Here is a 22,825-nt window from a genome sequence, read left to right as displayed (position 1 = left end):
TACATTTTCCTTATTGTCATGAAAAGAATTCCCCTTTCCTGGCAAATAAAGCCCATTTCCAAGTGAAGCTCAAACAGCATTGTGGGGAGGTTTAGAATGAGGAGGGCAGAATAAGTATTTGCCAGGGGATTAAGACTATCCTCCTTGGTTCTCCTGGAGGCCCAGGAGCCAACCCTCTAAGAGTATTATACAAAGGGGCAGGGAAGGTGGGGGACAATGCTAAAAGACAGAACATTGAATATTCACTCATCTGAAAATCCCCCAAAGACATTCTTTTCTGAGAAGATGGTCGGACTAATCCAGACTGGCCGACCGATTGAATGGCCAAGCAGACAGTTTTTTTTCCCAACAGATTTATAGCTTCAGCTAAAAAAAAAAAAAAAAAAAAAAAACAGTTGTTTGGACAAACTGTCAAACCCCCGCAGGGCCCACTTGATATCTTGACTTGTCGGGTCAGAGAGGAGAATGGCTACCACTTGGAAAGACTGAAGGTTTGTTGTTTCCTGCTGCTCCCTGGAGATCTAGGTAGTAAATGGAGCCCCAGAGGTCATCATTAAGGAGAAGCCAATAGGAGGTCTCAGGGGAGTTGTGTTTCTGTCCTGTTTCGAGGAGCCCAGAGGCATTTGCGATTCTGCTCCCACCTTCTCTACCTTTGCCAAACTCACGACCTCATGCCTGAATATCTGCTCGTTTTTCTGGGGCTCTGCCACAATCCACTCTGAGGTTCCTGATCTCCCCAGTCCACCCAGCATCTCAGAGCCAGAATAATCCTCCTCGACCTGCTCTCATTCGGTCCCTCCTATGAATGCAAGCAACAGTATTCTGAGAAGGTGGGAGTGTGGGCCAGGCCTGGAGAGCCGTGCAAAAGCTGGAGTGCAAGTCGAGAAATGGACTGTCCCGAGGCAGGACACGGAAGTGAGGGCAGCCCCAGTGAGCCACAGGTCACCAGGAAACCTGGAGGTCACTGGGAAGCAGTCGGGAAGACAGGAATGTGAAGAACTGGCGGCAAGGATGGTGAGAAAGAACACAGGCGCGGAGAGGAGATCTGGGTTCAAATCCCAGCCCTGTCCCTTTGAACCTTGTTTATCTTATCTGCAAAATGAAACAACAGTGCCTGCTGCCGTGGACACTGAGATGTGCCTCCCTCGTCTCTCTTCAGGAATGAAGGACTTCTTCTCCCTCTGTCAGGAGTGCTGTCAGTCCTCAGCCGTCTCAGTCGTCTCTGAGAATTGGCTGAAGACAACTGCTTCACATCTTCCTGGAGAAGCCCCATCCAGTGACGAATCTATGGGTGGGACAGAGGCCCAGCCCCCACCCGGGTTGGGACAAGTCAGAAGGAACAACCAGCTCCAGAGGTCCCCTAGGTAGGAGCAGGTGCTGGCTGATACCTTCACTGGGACCGCATCCCACCCTAACTTGACCCTCTGATCAGTCCTGTCTCCTTTCCACGATACTGAATCCATGAGCACTACTTAATCTCTCTCAGACTCTGCTTTCTGGGAAGCCCAATCTGGGCCATCTACCTCATCTATTCAGGAGTTTCCAGAAAGTGGCAAATGTAAAGCATGCAGTCACAACACCCAGTATAAGAGATGTCAATCGGGGTGGCTCAGTTGGTCAAGCGTCTGACTTCAGCTCAGGTCATGATCTCGCAGTTCATGGGTTCCAGCCCCGTGTCCGGCTCTCTGCTGACAGCTCAGAGCCTGGAGCCTGCTTCAGATTCTGTGTCTCCCTCTCTCTCTACCCACCTCCTCCCCCCAGTTGTGCTCGCGCGCTCTCTCTCTCTCTCTCTCTCTCTCTCTCTCTCTCTCTCAAAAACAAACAAAGATAAACAGAAAGCAAGATGCAGAAGATTGTATACAGTATACTATCCTGGGAGTGTTTGTAATTCATAGAATTTTTCTGGAAGGATATAATACTGATATTGGTAGAAGCCTTGGAAATAGGGAACTGGAAGTTACTGGAGAGAGAAGGTATATCAGCGTGCTTGGGCTTTCATAATAAAGTGCCACAGATTAGCAGGTTTAAACAGAAATTTATTTTCTTAAAATTCTAGAGGCTAGAAGTCCAAGATCAAGGTGTCCAGGTTCTTCTGAAGCCTCGTACTGATCATCCATATAAACTCATTTTACTTTAATTACCTCTTCAATTCAATGCAGTCCCTATCAAAATCCCAGCAGACTTTTTGTAGAAATTAACAAGCTGATCCTAAAATTTATATGGAAACATAGAGGACCCAGGAGAGCCGAAACAACTTCAAAAAGAATAAAGTTGGAAAACATATGCTAGCTGATTTCAAATTTGGCTGTAAAGTTACATGACAGTGACATGCTGCTACAAAGATAATCAAATAGATGGATGGACCAGAAGTGAAAGTCCAGAAATAAATCCTCCCCTTTCTGGTCAATTGATTTTCAATAAAAGTGCCACAGCAGTTCAATAAAGAAAAGACCATGGTCTCAGCAAACGGTGCTAGAAAAATGGAATATCCACATGCAAAAAGATTGATTTGGACCTTATGTCAAATGAAACTGAGTTACAAAAATTAATTCAACCCAAATGTAAGAACTAAAACTTTTTTGTTTTAGTTTAGTCTAGGTTAGGTTAGTTTAGTTTAGTTTAGAAAACATGGGAAAGAAATAATTACCTTGGGATAGGCAAAGATTTCTTAGGTATAATACCAGAATCACAATTTTTTTTTAATCAATACATTGAACTTCATCAAAATTTAAAACTCTTGTGGGGCACCTGGGTGGCTCAGTTGAGTGTCCCACTCGTGATTTCAGCTCGAGTCATAATCCCAGAGTCGTGGGATGGAGACCCACACCAGGCTCCATGCTGAGCAGGGAGCCTGCTTAGGATTCTTTCTCTCCCTTTGCCCCTCTCCCCCTACCTCTCTAAAATTAACAATTTTTTTAAAAAAAGGGAGAAAAAAAATTTAACTTTTTCACTTTGTTAGACATTATTAAGAAAATAAAAAGGGGCGCCTGGGTGGCGCAGTCGGTTAAGCGTCCGACTTCAGCCAGGTCACGATCTCGCGGTCTGTGAGTTCGAGCCCCGCGTCAGGCTCTGGGCTGATGGCTCGGAGCCTGGAGCCTGTTTCCGATTCTGTGTCTCCCTCTCTCTCTGCCCCTCGCTCGTTCATGCTCTGTCTCTCTCTGTCCCCCCAAAAATAAATTAAAAAAAAAAACCATGTCCTCCTGAACCTTCTTTAAAAAAAAAAAAAAAAAAAAAAGAAAATAAAAAGACAAGTCAGAGTCAGGGAGGACATATTTGCAAAGTTTATAAAACACTTGTATCCAGCATGAATAAATAACTCTTACAACTCGATAAGAAGACAAATAATCCATTTTTAAATGGCGAAAAGAGTTGAACACATACTTCAGAAAGCTGAATGTCAAATAAGCATGTGAAAAGATGCTCAACATCATTAGACTTTAGGGAAATGCAGTCAAAAACCACAATGATATGCCACTACATAGCCATTACAATGACAATAATTAAAAAGACAGACAATACCAAGTTTTGGCAAGGGCATACAGAAACTGGAACCCTCATACATTGCTGGTGGGGATATCAAAAGATACAGGTGCGTTAGAAAACAGTTTGGGGGTTTCTTAAAAAGTTCAACATAAACTTAACATGTAACCAAGCAATTTCACTCCTAGGTATCTGCCTGAAGATAAATGAAAACACGTGTCCACACGAAAATTTGCACTCAGATGTTCACAGCCGGTGTGTTCATCAGAGCCAAAAACCTGAAACAACACAAATGTTCGTCTGTGGCTGAACTAATAAATTGTGATATAGCTGTAAACGGAATTCTATTCAATAACAAAAAAGAATGACTGACTCATACACGCAACTTAGACTGAGACAGTCTAAGTGAATTTCAAAAGCATTGTGCTAAACAAAAGAAGCCAGACACAAAACACTGCATACTATATGATTCCATTTACGTGATATTCTGGAAAAGGCAAAACTATAGTGACAGAAAGCAGATCAATAGCTGTTGGGTCCCATGGATGGGAGAAAGGGATTAGCTATGAAGAGGCAGGATGGAACTTTGGGGAAGATGGAAATGTTCTACATCATGATCATGGTGGTGCCTATATGACTGTATTTATCTGTCAAAACAATAAACTCTATGCTAAAAAACTGGGGGAATTTTATTATACATCAAGTATACCTTAATAAAGCTGATTTGTAAAAATCCAAATCAGTCACCTTTGGCAAACCTTTGAGGAAACCAGCTCATTTTTCTGAAAGTCCATAAATAAATGGGAAGATTAAGTTTTATCCTGCCTTTTCTATATGAACTATATTTCAAGATAATCAAATAATTGAAAGAGGGAAAATTCTTTTTGACACAAGTCCAGCTAAAAAACACTGATAGAATTAGGGAGAAAAAAAAATCACCATTTTTAACTCCAGCGGAAATAATGGATATAGGTAAATAATTTCAACGGCTGCTAAAGCCATTAGGTGAAAAGCTGATGTCGAACTTTATAAAGAAGGGATAAGAGCTACAACTCCTGAACTCACTTACCCATCTTAACATCAGTACAAATGAGACAATCAGATGACATTATGTGCATTCTGATAGGATGCAAGGGGAAATACCACCTACACAATATCACCTATGAAGTTTTCTTGCCCCTGGTATTGAACTGAATCTAATCAAGCTTCAAGATATAATTCCAGGAAACTTGAATGATAAGGGTACTTTAGGTTTCAAGTATTTGACCCCCAGACCTGCTGCGAAATATGTCCGGAAAGTTGTTTGATACTTGGGGCTAGTTAAGGCAAGAGATGTGGAGTGGAAACCTTAGTTTGGGTGTTCTCAGCCTCTGCTGGAAGCCATGTGAGGGATGGGAACTACTGAGGAAAGACTGTGGAATCCATCATCTGGCAATGGAAGTGGACTCCAGGAGAGGGACCTACGACTGAGGTCTCTGGAATTGAGGTCAAGAAACCAAGAGTGCTTAGAGCATTGTCCAGACTTCTTTCACTTAGAGTTCAAATTTGCCTGGAGTGACAGTGCTTTGAAAGAGAAGACCCAGTCAGAGGAAGACAGATATCATATATTTTCATTCATAGGTGGAACTTGAGAAACGTAACAGAAGACCATGGGGAAGGAAAGGGGGAAAAATAGTTACAAACAGAGAGGGAGATCATAAGAGACTCTTAAATACAGAGAACAATCTGAGGGTTGATGGGCTGCTGGGGGAGAGGGGAAAATGGGTGATGGGCATTGAGGAGGACACTCGCTGGGATGAGTACTGGTTATTGTATGTAAGCGATGAACCACGGGAATCTACCCCCAAAACCAAGAGCACGCTGTACACACTTTTGTTAGCCAATTTGACAACAAATTATTTTAAAAAGAAAAACGAAACAAAAAAGAAATAGAAGACCCAAAGTGCTAACACCACCAATGGCGGAGAGGGAATAACCAGATAGATGACTTGGGTGAGGAAGAAAGGGAAGATAGTGCCCAAGGGTTTTTTCTGCACCGGAAGATCTAGAAGTGGCACTCTTCCGTAGAACTGATTGGGTGGTATTCCCCTCCAGAGAATTCTCTGATTACCATAATTACGACCCATCCTTTACATCTTCTTAATTGTCCATTTACCTACCACTTTTCGGGGTACGTGATCACATAATCAAATCTAACAAATGTTGGTGAATAAGTGTCTCATCTATACCTAATAATATGTGATCCTGTGCTAGAATTACAGACCTGTTCTTAATTGACTGATATTTAAAATCCATAACTTTAGTTCTGGATATCAAAAAAGGAGAATTTTGAGACACTCCCTAAGAAGGCAATTCGTTTCCAGATCTTCTCAAATATATCCCACATTCCCTTTCTCTTAGCGCTCCGCCTATCTTCAAATCACGTTCTTCAGGCTGGAGATCTCGCGAGAGGTCGAGTGCGCATGAATTCTCCCAGGAGCCACCGCTCTTCCTCTTCCCGTAAGCGGCCAGAGGTGAGTGATTGTTTGCTCTCTCTCTCTCTCTCCAAGAGCTGAATCCTCCAGTTATCGCCGCCATCCGGGCCTCGGTGGCGCTGATGGCTATGCCCGCGGGAGGAAGCCTCCTGCGGCTACTGATTCTTCGCTGAAGGCGATGTCCCTCTGTGCAGGGGGACGTGTCGGAGCAGAAGGCCGCGATGGGCGGGAATGGGGGTGGAACGGGTACCGGCGGCCTGTCGTCAGTGCCGTTTCCGACTCCCGAGGGCCAGTGTGTTGCGGTGAGTGCTGGCCGCGACGCTTGTGTGGCTGCAACGAGAAAGTTTGGGGGCATAAAAGTGAAGTTGGGTTGAGGCGTCACTTACCCATTTGAACGAGTGTTTCAAGTTCGATGGCGCTTAACCTAATAGCCCAAAAGTACCTGGGAAGATGGCATCACCTTCTATGGGGAGGGAGCGTGCAGAGGGTTGTAGACGAGCATTCTGCGGTGCCATTGCGTGGAGTCCTTATACTCGTGAGGGATCCAGAGTGGGGTTGAGACAGGCCACGTTCTCCTTCAGAGGGGAAAAGGGCTCATGAGGTCCGAGTCCCTAGTAGATGCAGCGGGGAAGAAAGCTCTGGAGAAAAGGATGGCTGCGATGATGGCATTTCTTAGGACACCTTTGGATTAACCGTGAAAACAACTACTTTCTGAGCGGCTGTCGGTAGCATTTAATATGTATTTAAACTGCATCGGTGACTGTAAATGTGTGTTGACGGAATTTCCTCCTGATCCCTTCCAGGTGATCTCTGAAAATGGTTCGCTATTCACTTGACCCGGAAAACCCGACAAAATGTAAGTGAACCGGAAGAGATCTAAATTCCTTACCTTGGGGTAAGAGGAATCATAAGATAACCCAAAATTAACCAAAACTTTTATTTTTCAGCATGCAAATCAAGAGGTTCAAATCTTCGTGTTCACTTTAAGGTATGTGAATCCTCATATATGTTCTGAAAGGGTTGTGCCACATTGTTCCAGTGTTTTGGTTTTTTGTTTTTGTTTTTGTTTTTACCATTCTAAAAAGGTGGCTGCAGTGATGCGTTTCTTAGGACACCTTTGGATTTACCATGAAAACTAATCAGTTCTGAGCAGTCACCTTTGAGGCATCGAGTCTGTAATGATCAATCATATAATGAGCACTTTGATTTGTGGAATTGCATGAGATTACCAGAGATCTATTGGAGAACTTGGTGTAGAGATCAAGATAACAAGACCCTTAACATGGTTACAAGATGATGGAGTTAAAGCATTCTAGTTAGGGGGCGCCTGGGTGGCTCAGTCAGTGAACATCCGACTTTGGGTCACGTCATGATCTCTCAGTTCCCAGGTTCAAGCCTCAGGTCGGGCTCCGTCCTGACCGTTCAGAGCCTGGAGCCTGCTTCAGATTCTGTGTCTTCCCTCTCTCTCTGCCCCTCCCATCTCATGTTCTTTTCTCTCAAAAATAAACATTTAAAATTTTTAAAAAATAAAACCTATTACACTAATAGAGGTTTGGGGTTTATTTTTCCCTGACTTCCAAGTCTCCCTGGCTTTTAATCACAGCCGGTTTTTTTTCTCATATTCCCTCCCCTTTAAAGAACAGGAAATCTTTTGTTGATGTATGTTGACATTTTAAAAAACAATTTCGTGTTTACTTCAAAAATTGTTACTCTTTCACATCGTTAAGTCACAGTTTATACTGTTTATACTTAGAACACACGGGAAACTGCCCAGGCCATCAAGGGCATGCATATCCGAAAAGCCACCAAGTATCTGAAAGATGTCACTTTGCAGAAGCAATGTGTGCCGTTCCGACGCTACAATGGTGGAGTTGGTAGGTGTGCCCAGGTGAGAGCTCACAGTGGCTGAAATGACTTTGTAATGGAGAGGGGTCGGGTGGGGTTAGGATCTGCCTGGAATCAGGTTCTTTCTGGTTGCTGGGATGACTATCTTAGGACACCTTTGGATTAACCATGAAAAAAAACTGTGTTCTGAGCAACCTTGGTGTTGGATTAAAAATCATATTGGTTGTAACACTGATTAAAATGAGGGGAAATGACTAACGCGTTCCTTGGATTCCTTTCAGGCCAAACAGTGGGGCTGGACACAGGGTCGGTGGCCCAAAAAGAGTGCCGAATTTTTACTGCACATGCTTAAAAATGCAGAGAGTAATGCTGAACTTAAGGTACCTAAACCATTGACTTTTATTTATTTAGAGAGCTAGAGAGTGCACATGCGGGGGAGGGGCAGAGAGGGGGACAGAGGATCTGAAGTGGGCTCTGCTGACAGCAGAGAGCGCGGTGTGGGGTGAACTCCCAACAAACTGCAAGATCGTGACCTGATCCAAAGTTGGACACTCAACTGAGCCACCTAGGCACCCCAACATCTTTATTTATATGCATATAACTTGGATTGTTATTCAATTATTGTTGCTATTGTCCAGATTTGTTTGACTGTCTTGTTTTCTCAGTAACTGAAATTTCCCATTCGTTTTTCTAAATCTCTACCTCCCAATTTCCAGAAGACCAAAATTTTGTGTGTGAAGATCTTCAGAAGCATGATCCACTCCCCTTAATGACTTTTAGGGAGGCCCCTTACAAGCTGCATATAGCACTGAGTTTTTTGGGTTTTTTTTTAATGTTTGTTTATTTTTGAGACAGACAGAGCATGAGTGGGGGAGGGTCAGAGAGAGAGAGAGGGAGACACAGAATCTGAAACAGGCTCCAGGCTCTGCACTGTCAGCACAGAGCCCAACGCAGGGCTCAAACTCACGGACCGTGAGATCATGACCTGAGCCGAAGTCAGACGCTTAACCGACTGAGCCACCCAGACGCACCCTGCACTGAGTTTTAATAGTTATTTAGATTTAAGGAAGGACCCTTAGAATAAAGGTGAAAGCAAAAAAATGTTTGACAGGCTATTTGAAGTCTTAAGGTTTGCCTTGCAAAGATGGGGACTTGATTTTCCAGTGATAAGGTTTGTGGTGTTGAGATAAAGATGTCAATTTGATTTTGTTCGTCTCTTCCCAGGGTTTAGATGTAGATTCTCTGGTCATTGAGCACATCCAGGTGAACAAAGCCCCCAAAATGCGGCGTAGAACTTACAGGGCTCATGGTCGGATTAACCCATACATGAGCTCTCCCTGCCACATTGAGATGATCCTTACTGAAAAAGAGCAGATTGTTCCTAAACCAGAAGAGGAGGTTGCACAGAAGAAAAAGGTAAATTACTCACTGTTGCTTAGTCGTTGATCGGCTTTGTGTATGATTGATACTGCCTTTTTGCATATACATATATCAGCACTGTATAATTACCTGCTGATGGCCCCACCTGAATTTTTATAGCAACTTAAAATGCAACATGTGCAAAAAAAGGGCCCCTCCGTCCCCCCAAACTAATAAGCTTGTTTGCAGTAAATGATCCCATTCAGTTCTTTAAGCCGGGAACCTGGGAGTGATTCTAGATTCCCCCCCCCCCTTCAGCCTAACTAACTTCTGTTGGTTTAATTTCTTAAATACTGTCTTCCGTTCTTTTTGCCACTTAATCACATGGTCTCCCTGTCTCCAGTCTTCAGCACAAACTCCCCTGCTTGCTTTTTCTCCTGTCACTCCCCCCGTGCCATTTCTCTATGCCAGAGGAAGTCCCTTTACCTCTTCCTTTTAAGATGTAGTGCAAACTTCTCCAGGAAACTTGTAACAGCCTTTTTTTTTCTTTCCCCAGATATCCCAGAAGAAACTGAAGAAACAAAAACTTATGGCCCGGGAGTAAATTCTGCATGAAATACATGCAAATAAAAGTAAAAACAGAATGCTGGTTGTCTTTGTTATTAAACGTATTACAAGTATCCTCACAAAATGGAGCAAATGGGTTTTCTTCTGATTAGAATTAGAAACATTATTTTGTTAGCCCTGTGCCACTAATTTTGATTTGGAAACAGGCTGTTTTGAATTACTTGGTGCTACCTTGCATAAAATGGAATCTGAGTATGGGGCTATTTCTGAATTTTTTTCCAACCACTTTTATTGAGACTTAACACCTACTCACCCAAACACAATTCAGTTGATGGCTTTTATTATATTGTTACACATCTGTCACTGGGCAAATCTTTGTGGGCATTTTCATTATCCCAAGAGGAACCTTACCTAACCCAATCCAGCCTTGAGCAACTACTAACATGGATGTATAGATTTTCCTCTTTTGGACATTTCATGCGAATGAGTTGACAGTATGTGGTCTTTTGTCACTGGCTTTAATTTTGCATAGTATTTTGTGATAAAGCACGTCTATTTTTTGACAAATAGGTATGCATCGTATAAACTACTAACGTTTGGACCCTTTTTTAAGCTATTGTGGGTAGTGCAGCTGAAACTACAAGCTTGTGTGGGCGTGTCCTCATTTCTCTTGGGTCTGTACCAAGAGTGGATTTCCTGGATTTCGCCTGTCGTGCTGTTTACAGTCCTAACTGCAGTCTGTGAGGGTCCAATAAGCACTTAGAGCAACTTCGTGTTAATTCCCTGCCTGAGCCTCCGACCCTTTCACTAGTACAGTGAAGTTTAGTCACGACAGCGTTCGGTAACAGCCTGGTCCTTACACGCAAGTGGAGTGACCTTCTCTGGCGGTGAACCACCGGCACCCGCCGTATCCGGAACAACGTTTTGGATTTAGTTCGAGTGTCCGGGACAGCTGACCCCGACTCCCTTGAGCGCAGGGTTTGCGCTTAAGGCGCCGGAAGTCAGGGCGCGCGTCCGCCTGGGCGTCACCGCTACGTCCTGCGCGTCCTCAGCCTGACGCAGGCGCGCCTTTGTCGGCCCCTTTTGCGGTACCCATTGGCTCGGCGGCAGCACGTCCCTCCCTCCGGAAGTGCGGACATTTCCACTTGGACCCGGTGGACGCGGGTGAGCGGTGCCGGGTGGGCCGGGGATTTCGGCTGCGGGTTCGGGGCGGGGGTGCGCGCGGGGGGTCCCTGGTGCCGTCTGGCCGCTTCGCAGGCTCCAGCCCGGGTGGTGCTGAGCGAGCCCCACCCGCCTGCAGTTGGCCTGCGCCGGGCACCCCGCGGCCCGCCTGCGCTCTCCCGGGATACCCCGCTTCGCCCTCCAGACGCGCGCCCCTGCCTCCTGCCCTCCCCTCGCCGTTACCTCCTCCGTCCGCGGCCGCCCGCCTCCCGGCCCGCCTCTCCCTTTCCATATGTCCGTTTATTCTCTTCCTTGGCCTGCACTGTCGGCTTCACTTCGCTCTCTTGTCTTCACCACCGTTCGCTCGTATCCTGTCCTGTCCTTTGTCGTTGTCTTTGAATCAGCCCGTCCCGTAGAACGATGTGCCAAACGGGGGTTACCTGAAGGGAGGTGGCGTTCCGACACGGTACCTGCCAGATTTCTAACAGAGCCTCAGCCTTTTCCTCTGTAGTCCGTTGTCTTGGACTAAGCCGAATGAAAGCGAATTCCTCTCCTCCGACAGTTTAAATGCGTTTTGCTCGCTTTGCTGTAATATCCGAGAACTGGCTTCATGAAAGTAGAATGATAATCATTTTACCAGTTTGTCATAGCCAATTTCTAGACCTTCCTAAGCCACAGTTTCCACATGTATGAAGTTCCTCAGAGTGTCATAAAGATTGAGAGATAAAATACAGTAGTTTCATTATGAAGAGAGCTAAACAGTTTTATAAAAGCCATGTTTGTGACATAAGCGACTGGTAGTACTTGCTCTTGAGAGTTTCTTTAAGATAATAATTAGGAGTAGGTAAAGATGAATCTGTGATGGGCTGCCGGTCATTAACTGAACCTAGTCCTAGGAGCACTGTCAGTTGTTTCAAAGGGTTTAAGTTGGTCTTGAAGGCTTGGTAGGAGGAGAATAACTTGATCATTGTATTTTTATTAGGGGAAAAAGCAAGAGTATTGAGGTAGGAAACCAGAATTGGGAATTCTGATCTTAACCTACTCTAGTTACTATTTGCCTTTGCGTGAACTTTGGACGGGTTGCAGCTTTTGGATCTGGGTTTGTTGGGGGGGGGGGGTGGGGAGGTTCCGGGTTTTTTGTGGTAACAACGCTTAGAAGGCACTTAACCCATTCACACACTCTTCTGGCCTTTGTATTCGTTATTAACATATCTAATCCATCTGCATCCCGTGAGAGAGGCTATTGTCCTAATTTTCCACTGGAAGGAATCAAGATCAGACTCCTTGGATAATTTGCCCAAGGACACCAATTCGAAAGTGGTGAGAACAGGTCTCATATTCTGGCAGCTGCCAACCAGTCTGCTTTGCTTAGTAGGCTGTGGTGTAAGAGTGCAAGACCTAAAAACCACATCCCTTCAGACCAAATTCAGAAGGTCTATGGCCAAAAATAATGATTGCTTGGTAAATGCTGAAAAAGGCTCAGTGCTCGGTTTGGGTTTTTTCATCAGAAAATATGTTCTTTAAAACTTCGGAACAAAATAGTTTGGTAAATTCTTATAATGTGACTTTAATTTGACCAGAGGACTGTCTCAAAGAATGTAGCTATGAATCCTTTATAAAATAGCTGATCGTTCCTTGATGTACATTTATGTTAACTTGTCTATAGCTCTTGTAATTCATTTCAAAGCCACATTCAGATTGGGTTGTCTATACTGCTGCTTACTTGTATTGTGAGTAATTTTAAATCACCTTAGTGTAGTCATTGTGCCGATTCATTTGCCAGCAAGTACTACCTGATTTGCAATATTTTGAAGTAAGTTTTTTGGGGGGTTTATGTTGAGAGAGCGAGAGAGTGAGCATGGGTAGGGGAGAGGCAGAGAGGGAGAGAGAGAGAATCCCAAGCAGGCTCTGAGCTGTTAGTGCAGAGCCTGCAAACCCTGAAATCATGACCTGAGCCAAAATCAGGGGACATTTAACCAACTGAGCCACCCAGGTGCCTCCAAAATAGGAAATTTTAGCGTTCTGAACTATTAGTTTTCTGCACTGTTCTGAAGCTTGTTAGTGTTTCATGCCTACTTTAAGGGATTAAAAATTCTTGTAAATTTAAAGTCTTTGGTTCAGTAGTATATTATGGAAGTGTTGTTGGTTTTGAGAAATTTCAAGATTTCTAATTAAGGAAATTCGAGGTATTTTTTTTTTGAAATGGACAGTTTACTTATAACGATAATAATACCGCATAATTTTTTTTTTCTCAGCATACTTTAATTGCTATTAAAAAGAAAAAGGCAGGGGAGCCTAGGTGACTCAGTCAGTTAAGTGTCTGACTTCAGCTCAGGTCATGATCTCACAGTTCATGAGTTCAAGCCCCTGTCGGGCTCTGCGCTGACAGCTCAGAGCCTGGAGCCTGCTTCAGATTCTGTGTCTGCGGCTCTCTCTGCCCCTTCCCCGCTCACGTGCACTCGCGCTCTCCCTTTTTCAAAAATAAATAAACATTAAAAAAAAAGAGAGAGAGAGCAAATCTATCATAGGAGAGTTGTTGCCTGGGAAAGTCCAGCTGATTTGCAGCCCAGAGGTCTTCCAAAGTGAGTCCTTAGCGAATTCCATGTTAGAAGATTTGCCCTTAGCCTTGGAGTTTGCGCTGGTCAATATTGTCGGTTTCTGAAGACGATTAGGCCCTGGGAGTTAATTCCCACCAAACTGGAATAGAAGTCCTAATTAATGTTCCATGTCTTTGAGCCTACTTTTCTTTGTATGGAAATGGCAAGGGTACTCCATCTCACTGGGTTTTTTGAGGATTACATAGTTACTAAATGCAAAGGGCCTAACTGCCTGGTACCCAGCAACTAACTGGTGTCTTTCCTTTATCACATTTATGGTTGGGAAAAAGTGACTGAAGAGGCCTGGAGACGGGAGCCTCGCTATTATTTTTATTATGTCTACACCTGTTACTCCTTTACAGAAAGTAGCATTTTATTGAATAGACTTATGCTTTTCGCTAATTAATGATTTAAGTTTTTCCTTTAATGTAGAACTGGTCCTGTCCAGTATCTTAACCTAGGTAAGTTCCTTGCGTCATTCATGTCTGCTAACCGAACTTGCGTTTTCACGTGTGCCAGCACTTCGGGACCCCAGCCTGGGAGGATGGTGTGTATCCCTTGCATCGTCATTCCAGTTCTGCTCTGGATCTACAAGAAGTTCCTGGAGCCGTACATATACCCTCTGCTCTCCCCCTTTGTTAGTCGCATGTGGCCTAGTAAAGCCCTCCGAGAATCCCACGACAAAAACAAAGTCCAAGTAGACTGCAAGGTAGGAACACGAAGATACCTTGAATGAGGGTGGGTGAGGGGGGTGGTACAGTCAAGGTAAAATACGTGGCTTTGAAAAGGCAAGCTCTTGGAACCAGAAGCTTCCTTAATGTGCCTTTTTTTTTTTTTTTTTTTAATGTTTGTTTATTTTTGAGAGAGAGACAGAGCATGAGTAGGGGAGGGGCAAAGAAGGAGACACAGAATCTGAAGCAGGCTCCAGACTCTGTCAGCACAGAGCCCAATGCGGGGTTCAAACCCATGGACCACTAGATCATGACCTGAGGCAGTTGGCTGCTTAACCGACTGAGCCACCCAGGCGCCCCTTCCTTAATGTGTCTTAATTTCTTTGTTTAAAATAAGGGGTTTGGGGTGGTTTTTAAGTAATTAACATTTGGTTTGAACTAAGGTTTTAAACTGGACTTCTGGTCAGTGCATTTGTGTCTTGATTTTAAGCCATGATAGTAACCAATATTTCTTAGCTGGTAAGAATAACAGTAAATAGCTAATGGATGAGAAGAGATGATATTAAAATATGCCAGTTTCATTGATTGATAACTTGGGTAAGAGATTTAGTTGGAAGGATCATAGAAATTAAAAACACACACACACACACACACAAAAAGGGGCACCTGGGTGGCTCAGTTGAGCATCTGACTTTGGCTAAAGGCGTGACCTCACAGTTCGTGAGTTCAAGCCCTGCGTCGGGGTCTGCGCTGACAGCTTGAAGCCTGCTTTGGATTCTCCGTCTCCCTCTCTCTCTCTGCCGCCCTTCCCCAAATAAACTAAAAAAGAAAAAAAATTATTTTTTAAAATGAATATTTGGACAACTCTGTTTTTAGCATTGGCGCTTGTTAAGCTCAACTTCAACTGTGTTCTGCACTAATTTAGCTACCCTGCCCATTTCTGAACCAGGGTTTTTTCATTCTGAAGTTTGCCTGTTTTTAAAGAGAAGATCTCTTAAAATGAGTGTCTTTTTGTTGTACTAATATCTAACATGGTTTTTTATTTTAGGGTGCAGACATGAATGGATTACCAACAAAAGGACCAATGGAAATCTCTGATAAAAAGAAAGACTAAAGTGCTTGTCCCAAAGGATCGCATTGTTTAAAAATGGACCTGATAATATGAAGCACCTTGCTTGTAATTGTCTCTGACCTTTTTCTCTGAGACCAGGATTCCGGATAGATAGCTTAGCTGCTTACCTGATACTAATCAGGAAATACGTGATATTTGTATTTAAGATGTGTTTAGTGAGTTGTATTTAATGATCTCATTCCTGAGTTCCTTTTTCATTAAAGTAGCTTTAATTTCTCTTATTACAGTTATGAAGAAATAAAAGGGTTGTGCCTGTAGACACTGCTACTAAATCAGTACTCATAAATCCTTGGGCCTCTAGCTTTTGTTCAGGCTCTTTGAATTTGAACAGAGCACGATGTTACTGTGAAACAGTGCAGTGAGACTGTGCAGTGAAAGGAAAGAGTGTTTGGAGGGATGATGAGGACTTGAAACTTAAAGATATAATTACTGTCGAATACAACGGAGAAGCTTACTCGGGAGGGTAGCAATTACTGCTTATGGCTCTGAGAAAATAGAAAAGACAGGGAAATTGGGGAGACGCCTTTGAGAAACGGAATACCTTTTACAGAAATGTCTAATATACACTAATTCTAATCCTTGTTGCATTCCTTCTATTCTTACGAAGTATATTAAATATTCTGTTTAGCGTGTGGTGTCTTTTTTCTTTTAACGTTTAAATATTTAGTGGGTTGGCCGGTTAGCTCAGCTGGTTAGAGCGTGGTACTGGTAAAGTTTAAATATTTAAAAGGGCCATTTTGTAGCCCATCAAAAAGCAGAATTACAGTGCGACGGCATCTGTATAGTTGTGAAACAACAATCTTTTTTTTTTTTTTTTTTTTTTTTAAGAGTAGATTGTATCCATTACCGTTGCATAATAAGACACTCCAAAATTGAGTGGTTTTTAACAGAGGACTGGGCAGAGTCCTTTGCTGGTCTGGGTCCCCACATTGTCTTTCTTCCCTGGGCTTCTTCACATTAGTGTCGGGATTTATAAATAGTCAAAGATGATGACCATATCTTTGTATTGGATGTGTGCATTCCCTATGAGTTTAGAAGGAGAAGTTAGGGACTCCTGCCCTCGAAGTCCTCGGTCCTCACTGAGGCTCTGTTAAGCTGTGTGTCGAGTCAGGTCATTGATCCACCCTGGACTTCATCTGATGCAAGGCAGTAGCTTTCAGTTTTTCTCTTCCACCCCACCTGAAGGATAAGAGAGATCCCCTTTAGCGACTGTGTTCAGCTGATTAGGTTTTTTGCACAGGACCCCCCAATGAGGTTTTTTTTTTAAGGTATAAAAACTATTATAAAAATAGATGTAGGGGCGCCTGGGTGGCGCAGTCGGTTAAGCGTCCGACTTCAGCCAGGTCACGATCTCGCGGTCCATGAGTTCGAGCCCCGCGTCGGGCTCTGGGCTGATGGCTCAGAGCCTGGAGCCTGTTTCCGATTCTGTGTCTCCCTCTCTCTCTGCCCCTCCCCCGTTCATGCTCTCTCTCTGTCCCCAAAATAAATAAACGTTGAAAAAAAAATTTTTTTTTAAAAAAATAGATGTAGGGGTGTTTGGCTGGCTCAGTCAGTGGAGTGTGCATCTCTTGATCTTGGGGTTGTAGGTTCAAGCCCCTGCATTAGGTATTACTTAAAATATTTAAAAAAAAAAAAAAAAGCAAAGTTTGTAGTAGGAGAGTTCAAGAGCAAGTTAAATGTTCTTTCTCTGCCTTTATTCCAGCTCCACAGATGTAACCACTGTTAGTTTTTTGTGTAGCTTTCTAGCAACTTCCTTGATATTTTTTTGTTTAAAAAAACTTTTTTAATGTTTATTTTAGAGAAAGAGGGAGAGACAGCGTGAGACACAAAATCTGAAGCAGGCTCCAGGCTCTGAGCTGTCAGTATAGAGCCTGAATGGGGCTCAAAGTCACAAACTGTGAGATTGTGACCTGAGCCGAACTCAGATGCGTAACCGACTGAGCCTCCCAGGCACCCCTTGTTTTCTTTAATGTTTTATTTTACTTTTGAGAGACAGAGTGCTCACGTGAGCAGGGGAGGGGCAGAGAGAGGGAGACAGAGGATCCCAAGCAGGCAGAGAGCCCGATGCGGGGCTCAAACTCCGGAACCACGAGATGAAGACCTGAGCCAAAGTCGGACCCTCAACTGACGGAGCCACCCAGGCACCCCCTTAATTTGTTTTTATTAAATATATCACTTTTTAAAAATCATAATATTGCAAGGCGTATAATGTCCCTACTCCCTTCGTCCCCAAAGGCATTACTCATTTAGGTATTGTTGGTCTTCTGTTTATCGCCATGTTAATAAATAATAACATACGTGCTGCTGTCTTTGGAGCTATTAACTCTTACTTTCTGCCATGGTTGAGCTCAAGCTATCTTACACTGCAAGTCCCACTGCCTCTCCCGCACATCCTCCTGATTTGTTTTCTGAATTTGGGTTGTCACTAGTATTTATAGCATCCTGAGTGCGCCAGATGTCTTCCATTTGCCCCTCCAAATCTGCTGCCTTTGCCCTACTCTGCTGCCCAAGAAACGGTATGAACTACATGAACAGACTTCTGGCCTCTAAGATTCTGCTGGGTTTAGCTAGTGGAGATCTATAGCAGGGGGAAGGGGAAGGAAGGAGGGCGGTCCGGGTATTTATTCCCTTGGCTGCCTCCCTTGAGGGCTCTTTAGGTCAATTCTGTCCCTCAACCAAAAGTCCCTGTGCCTCAAATTGGCCAACTGCACGTTTTCTGTTTCCATTAACTTCTCCCTCACCTTGTCCTTTGGGGCTGATAGGGGTGATAGCATCTCTTAACTACAGCCTGTGGGTCACTGCATTATCTCGAGTGCCTTCTGCTTTCTGGGACACTAACAACGAGCACGCAGGAACCACCGTTGGGTAGCGTGTGCTGCAGTCGCCCCCCCCCCCCCCCCCCCCCCCCCCGCCTTCAGTGTTTGACTCACATCATCACAAGGGCAAGTACGAACAGTAAGATACTTTGAGGGGCGCCTGGGTGGCTCAGTTGGTTAAGCGTCCGACTTGGTTTCAGCTCAGGTCATGATCTCATGGTTGGTGAGCTCAAGCCCCGTGTCAGGCTCTGGGCTGACAGCTCGGAACCTGGAGCCTGCTTTGGATTCTGTGTCTCCTTCTCTCTCTGCCCCTCCCCTGCTCACGCTCTGACTCTCTCTCTCTCTGGCAAAAATAAATATTAAAAGGTTCTTGTGTTTTTTTAATAAGATATTTTGAGAAATCACAGTCACAACTTGTCACAGTATAATTGTTCTGTTTCATTATTAATCTCTTACTGTGTCTAATTTATAAATTAAACTTTGTCATAGGTATGTATGTGTAGGAAAAAACAGTATATGTGGGGTTTGGTGCTATCCACTGTTTCAGGCATCCACTGTGGGGCTCAGGGCATATCACCCACAGATGAGAAGGAACTACGGTAGCGTGATGTGTTTCCTTTCACAAGCATGGCTTTCCTAGAGTTGTAAATTACCTTTCTTCTCCCTATGCACTTCCTTTCCTGACTAGTTGTTGCCAAGGCCTGGTGCCCAGGGGCAGTTCTTGGGACTTGCTACCGCTCCTGGATCCCACACCCCACATCTTCCTCTCTCTCGGTTTTCTCTCTCATTTTTTCTGTAGCACACCATTTTTCTAATGCAATACTCTCAGAGGTTGAGTATGGATACTTTTGTAAAGTTCTCCCCAGTCATCCCAGTTCACGTAAACTCACGTTCCCAAGAATTGCTGGTCTTCCGAGGCCCTTGCCCCTCTAACAGTGTCATACTCCAGCACTGATTCCCAGTCGTGTGTCTTACATACTAGTAAAACGTTCTTAAAAAGGTTGAGGGGACTGGGGCGCCTGGGTGGCTCAGTTAAGCGTCCAACTTCAGCTCAAGTCATGATCTCGCGGTTTGTGAGTTCAAGCCCTGCATCGGGCTCTGTTGACAGCTCAGAGCCTGGAGCCTGTTTCGTATTCTGTGTCTCCCTGTCTCTCTCTGCCCCTCCCCCGTCCATGCTGTCTCTCTCTCTCTCTGTCTCAAAAATAAATGCTAAAAAAAAAAAAAAAAAAAAAAAAAAAAAGGTCGAGGGGACTGAGACACAGTTGACATTTTTATTTGGCCAACCAAGAATATTTGAAAAAGCTATAATGTTTTATCACCATTATTTCAGAAAAGACATTTTGACACTAAAAGGATGAAGGAGAACAGGAGAATAAAGGAAAACAATAGCCCGTCAGTTTGAATACGTTTGTGAAAAATGTTTTTATGGAAACTTCACACTAATTTTGTCCACATTTTTCTTCTTTTTATAGTTGGTTGGTGAAAACTTATCACCTACCTTAGACAGGATTTGGTAACCAATGTTCTATACCACGCCAGTGTTCTCTTGTCCCCAAATATCAGTCCTATCTATCATGTTTCAAGATTGCCTTTCTAGTAAAAGCTAGAAAGCCCTGAAAAGGTGCTTTAAACGACCTTATCAAACAGTTAAGCCACCACTCCACTCCCACACGTAGTGACCCAATGGAGGGTTTGGAGATTTTGGTCCCTGCTCTCACGTGCTCTTTCCTCTGGGTATCCTGATCCCCATTCTCCATACAATGGCAGGACAGCACAGACTGGGGCCTAAATCCCTTAGGCTCATAGCTTCTGGGAGATTCACTTTGCCTAATGAGACCAGCAGTCTCATTATTGTATAATTATATCTTTCTACAAAACATGATCTAGTGTGTGTTAAAACAACACTTACCTAGTTTGGTTCATTTGTGCCAATAAACTCTAACCGTGTCCTCTGAAATCGGTTACATTTCTTCAAGTCTTCTTTGGATTAGTTGGTTGTACCCAGTGTTATGGATTGAATTATGGCACGCAGCCTCCCACGCAATTTTTATGTTGAAGCCCTAACCCCCAGAACCACAAACTGTGACCCTATTTGCAAATAGGGTCATTGCAGATGGGATTAGTTCAAATGAAGTCGTTAGGGTGGATCCTAATCCAGTATGACTGGTATTCTTATAAAAAGGAAATTTGGACACACGCACACACACCCGTGCAGAGAGAACACAACGAGTAGAGGAAGGCAGAGATCGGGTGACCCTTCTACAAGCCTCGGAACCCCAAAGGTTGCCAGGAAACCACCGGATGCTAGCTGGAAGGCCTGGAACAGAATCTCCCTCACGGCCTCTGAAAGAGCCAGCTCGGCCGACATCTTGATTTTGGACTTGGCGCCTCAAGAACTTCAAGACAATAAATTCTCTATTGTTTAAATCACCCGATTTGTGGTACGTTGTCACAGCAGCCCTGAATAACACGCCCAGGCATTGTAGTCCACCTTAGTTGGAAAGACAAAATAACCCTGAAGGAATCAGCGTGGACCTTCACGAGTACCGGTGGTGTCGGTAAAGGGAGCCCTTGAGACGGCCTTGAGACCTCCCGTGAGCAGGTGTGAGCTCTACAGCCAGACTGCCTGGGTTCGAATCGCCACTGGCCAGTTTTGTGGTGTGAGGAAGTCTGGGTACCCATTCTGGAGGGTCATAAAGCCCATTGAGTTAATGCACCTGAAACTTTAGAACAGTGCCTGGCATGGGTAGCTGCTTTCCAGACTAATTCATTGAGTAATATTAATTTGTGACTCCTCCTGACTTGTGCCCAGCAGGAAGGAGACTGTGATGACGGCATAGTGCCCACCCACCCCCCCCCCCCCGGGTTTCTCCAGCAGCAGAGCGGTGGTCGCTGGCAGGAGCTGTGGTGGTCTGGCTGGCCCAAGCCTTTCTCCCAAGGCTTAGCCTCAGAGCTCAGGATTAGTAAGGAGAGATGAACAGGAACCCTGTAGGCACGGCACGGATGTGTAGCTGAGCTACCCGTGGGGGTGGAGGGAATGGAGGGCTAATTGCGTAGCCTCTCGCTTGGCCAAGCAACTCCCTGGAACCGCGTAGTCACTGCCTTTTGGGCGTTCAACACTCTCCGTGGCAGGCGTCTGGCTGACTGCTAACAGCCGGCATCGTTGGGGCTTCGGTAAGGCCTGCAAAAATGGTCCGTCCCATCATCAGCTTACTGGCTGTGTGTCCTTGTCCGAATCCTCATGCGTCCCTGGCACTCAGTCCCTCATCTCTCAAATGAAGGGACTTGACTGATTGCCAGTGTTCCTTCCCAGTTGTCCTTTTGACTACCTGTTTACCCAAGACCCAGCTCAAACACAGGTAGAGGGATTGGCATCTCATTTTTCTTCCAAGCGGACCATTTCGCTATCAGTAAGCCAACGTCCACTTAACAAACTATTGCGAAGTCCGAGTCATTTGTTTCCGAGTCATCAGTTTCTACACTAACCCTTTCTCATAGGGTTGTTGGGGGAGTTAAACAAAATAACAGTGCACAGCTCACGGCAAAGAGCCCGTGATGTGAATTGTTAATTATGAGTCCTGGTATTCTTGTCAGAAAGTTCTTTGGTGGAGCTAGAATCTGCGTCCTATAACTTCAGACCTTTGGTCCCAGTTTGGCACTCTGCGACAACATAAAACAAGTCTGGTCATGCCTCCTGAGAGCAGTTATAACAACAAGTCTTAGTCTCGATGTTCGTACTCAGTTCTGCCAGGCATGCTACATCTGACATGATTTCCAGACCTCTCACCATCCTGATCGCCCTGTCCAGATGATCCAGTTCTGGTTAATCTATACTTCTCTTCAGAGGGATGCCTGGAGACTGGCAACGACAACATGTGAGTTGAGTGCCATCTGGATTACGCAGGTGAAATCACATTTATTAAAAAAGGCATGCTACCTGCATTACTTAATTCTCATCGCAACGATGAGATGTGAGGGGAGTATTCCTGTCTCTTTACAGAGAAGAAAATGAGGCTCAGAGGAGTCAAATAGCTGTGATGCACTGTGTTTGTGTTCTCCTAAACGTCCTATCTTTAAACTAACCCTACCTGGGGTGACAGTAGAAGGCGGGGCCTTTGTAGGTAGTTAGATTTCAATAAGGTCATGAGGGTGGAGCCTCCATGATGGCTAAGTGTTTTCATTAGAAGAAACTGGAGCCCTAGCGACATCTGGGTGGCTTAGTTGTTTAAGTGTCAGACTTCGGCTCAGGTCATGATCTCACGGTCTTTGAGTCTGAGCCCGGTGTCGGGCCCTGTGCTGACAGCTCGGAGCCTGGAGCCTGCTTCGGATTCTGTATCTCCTTCTCTCTCTGTCCCTTCCCCGCTGTCTCTTTCTTTCAAAAACGAATAAACATGAAAGAAAGAAGGAAAGAAAGAAAGAAAGAAAGAAAGAAAGAAAGAAAGAAAGAAAGAAAGAAAGAAAGAAGGAAAGAAGGAAAGAAGGAAAGAAGGAAGGAAGGAAAGAAAGAAAGAAAGAAAGAAAGAAAGAAAGAAAGAAAGAAAGAAAGAAAGAAAGAAGAAAGAAACTGGCACTCTTTCTCCACCATATGAGAATATGATGAGAAGATGCTGTCTGCAAACCAGGACGAAGGCTGTCACCAGACGCTGGTTCTGATCTTGGACTTCCCATCTTCAGAACTGTGAGAAGTAATTGTCTATTGTTTAAGTCCTCCAGTCTACAGTAT

The 22,825-nt window shown here is 44.4% G+C and overlaps 2 protein-coding genes, 1 long non-coding RNA gene and 3 other non-coding genes across 7 annotated transcripts; 5 read left to right on the top strand and 1 right to left on the bottom strand.

The window, feature by feature from the left end:
• Positions 1 to 6,608: 6,608 nt before the first annotated feature.
• LOC111557393 lies at positions 6,609 to 6,674 on the top strand. The gene has a single exon (XR_002737442.1). It is a non-coding gene; the product is annotated as a small nucleolar RNA SNORD58 (small nucleolar RNA).
• An 83-nt stretch (positions 6,675 to 6,757) lies between these two features.
• On the top strand, positions 6,758 to 9,802 carry RPL17 (ribosomal protein L17; the record flags this gene model as incomplete). The annotated part of the gene is given in 6 exon segments (NM_001128842.1): positions 6,758 to 6,810; positions 6,902 to 6,942; positions 7,708 to 7,842; positions 8,081 to 8,179; positions 9,024 to 9,215; positions 9,715 to 9,802. Coding segments are annotated over 6 exon segments (555 nt in total). The 3' UTR covers positions 9,763 to 9,802.
• LOC111557392 lies at positions 7,044 to 7,108 on the top strand. The gene has a single exon (XR_002737441.1). It is a non-coding gene; the product is annotated as a small nucleolar RNA SNORD58 (small nucleolar RNA).
• On the top strand, positions 7,929 to 7,994 carry LOC111557391. Its single transcript, XR_002737440.1, has one exon. It is a non-coding gene; the product is annotated as a small nucleolar RNA SNORD58 (small nucleolar RNA).
• Positions 9,803 to 10,734: 932 nt separating the features above from the next.
• On the top strand, positions 10,735 to 15,918 carry CD3H18orf32 (chromosome D3 C18orf32 homolog). 2 transcript variants are annotated; one of them, XM_003995180.5, is made up of 3 exons: positions 10,735 to 10,889; positions 14,003 to 14,192; positions 15,203 to 15,918. In XM_003995180.5, exons 2-3 carry the CDS (start codon positions 14,028 to 14,030, stop codon positions 15,266 to 15,268), a joined length of 231 nt encoding a protein of 76 aa, XP_003995229.1. In that variant the 5' UTR covers positions 10,735 to 10,889; positions 14,003 to 14,027; the 3' UTR covers positions 15,269 to 15,918. The 2 variants fall into 2 exon arrangements, with proteins under 2 accessions (XP_003995229.1, XP_019670811.1); XM_019815252.3 differs by lacking the exon at positions 10,735 to 10,889 and adding an exon at positions 12,062 to 12,206.
• Positions 15,450 to 20,930, bottom strand: LOC109493454. The gene is made up of 2 exons (XR_002147706.2): positions 20,012 to 20,930; positions 15,450 to 16,465 (listed from the first exon to the last, which is right to left on the bottom strand). It is a non-coding gene; the product is annotated as an uncharacterized LOC109493454 (long non-coding RNA).
• Positions 20,931 to 22,825: the final 1,895 nt, after the last annotated feature.

The sequence above is a fragment of the Felis catus genome, chromosome D3 (assembly GCF_018350175.1).
Source record: "Felis catus isolate Fca126 chromosome D3, F.catus_Fca126_mat1.0, whole genome shotgun sequence".
NCBI lineage: Eukaryota > Metazoa > Chordata > Mammalia > Carnivora > Felidae > Felis > Felis catus.
This window is presented reverse-complemented; position numbering and strand designations above follow the sequence as displayed.

Excerpts from the sequence above, each read along its gene's own strand:
- CD3H18orf32 (XM_003995180.5), top strand. The coding sequence starts at position 14,028 with ATGGTGTGTATCCCTTGCATCGTCATTCCAGTTCTGCTCTGGATCTAC. Across the intron at positions 14,193-15,202 it reads AAGTCCAAGTAGACTGCAAG|GGTGCAGACATGAATGGATT; the intron begins GTAGGAACACGA and ends TTTTTATTTTAG.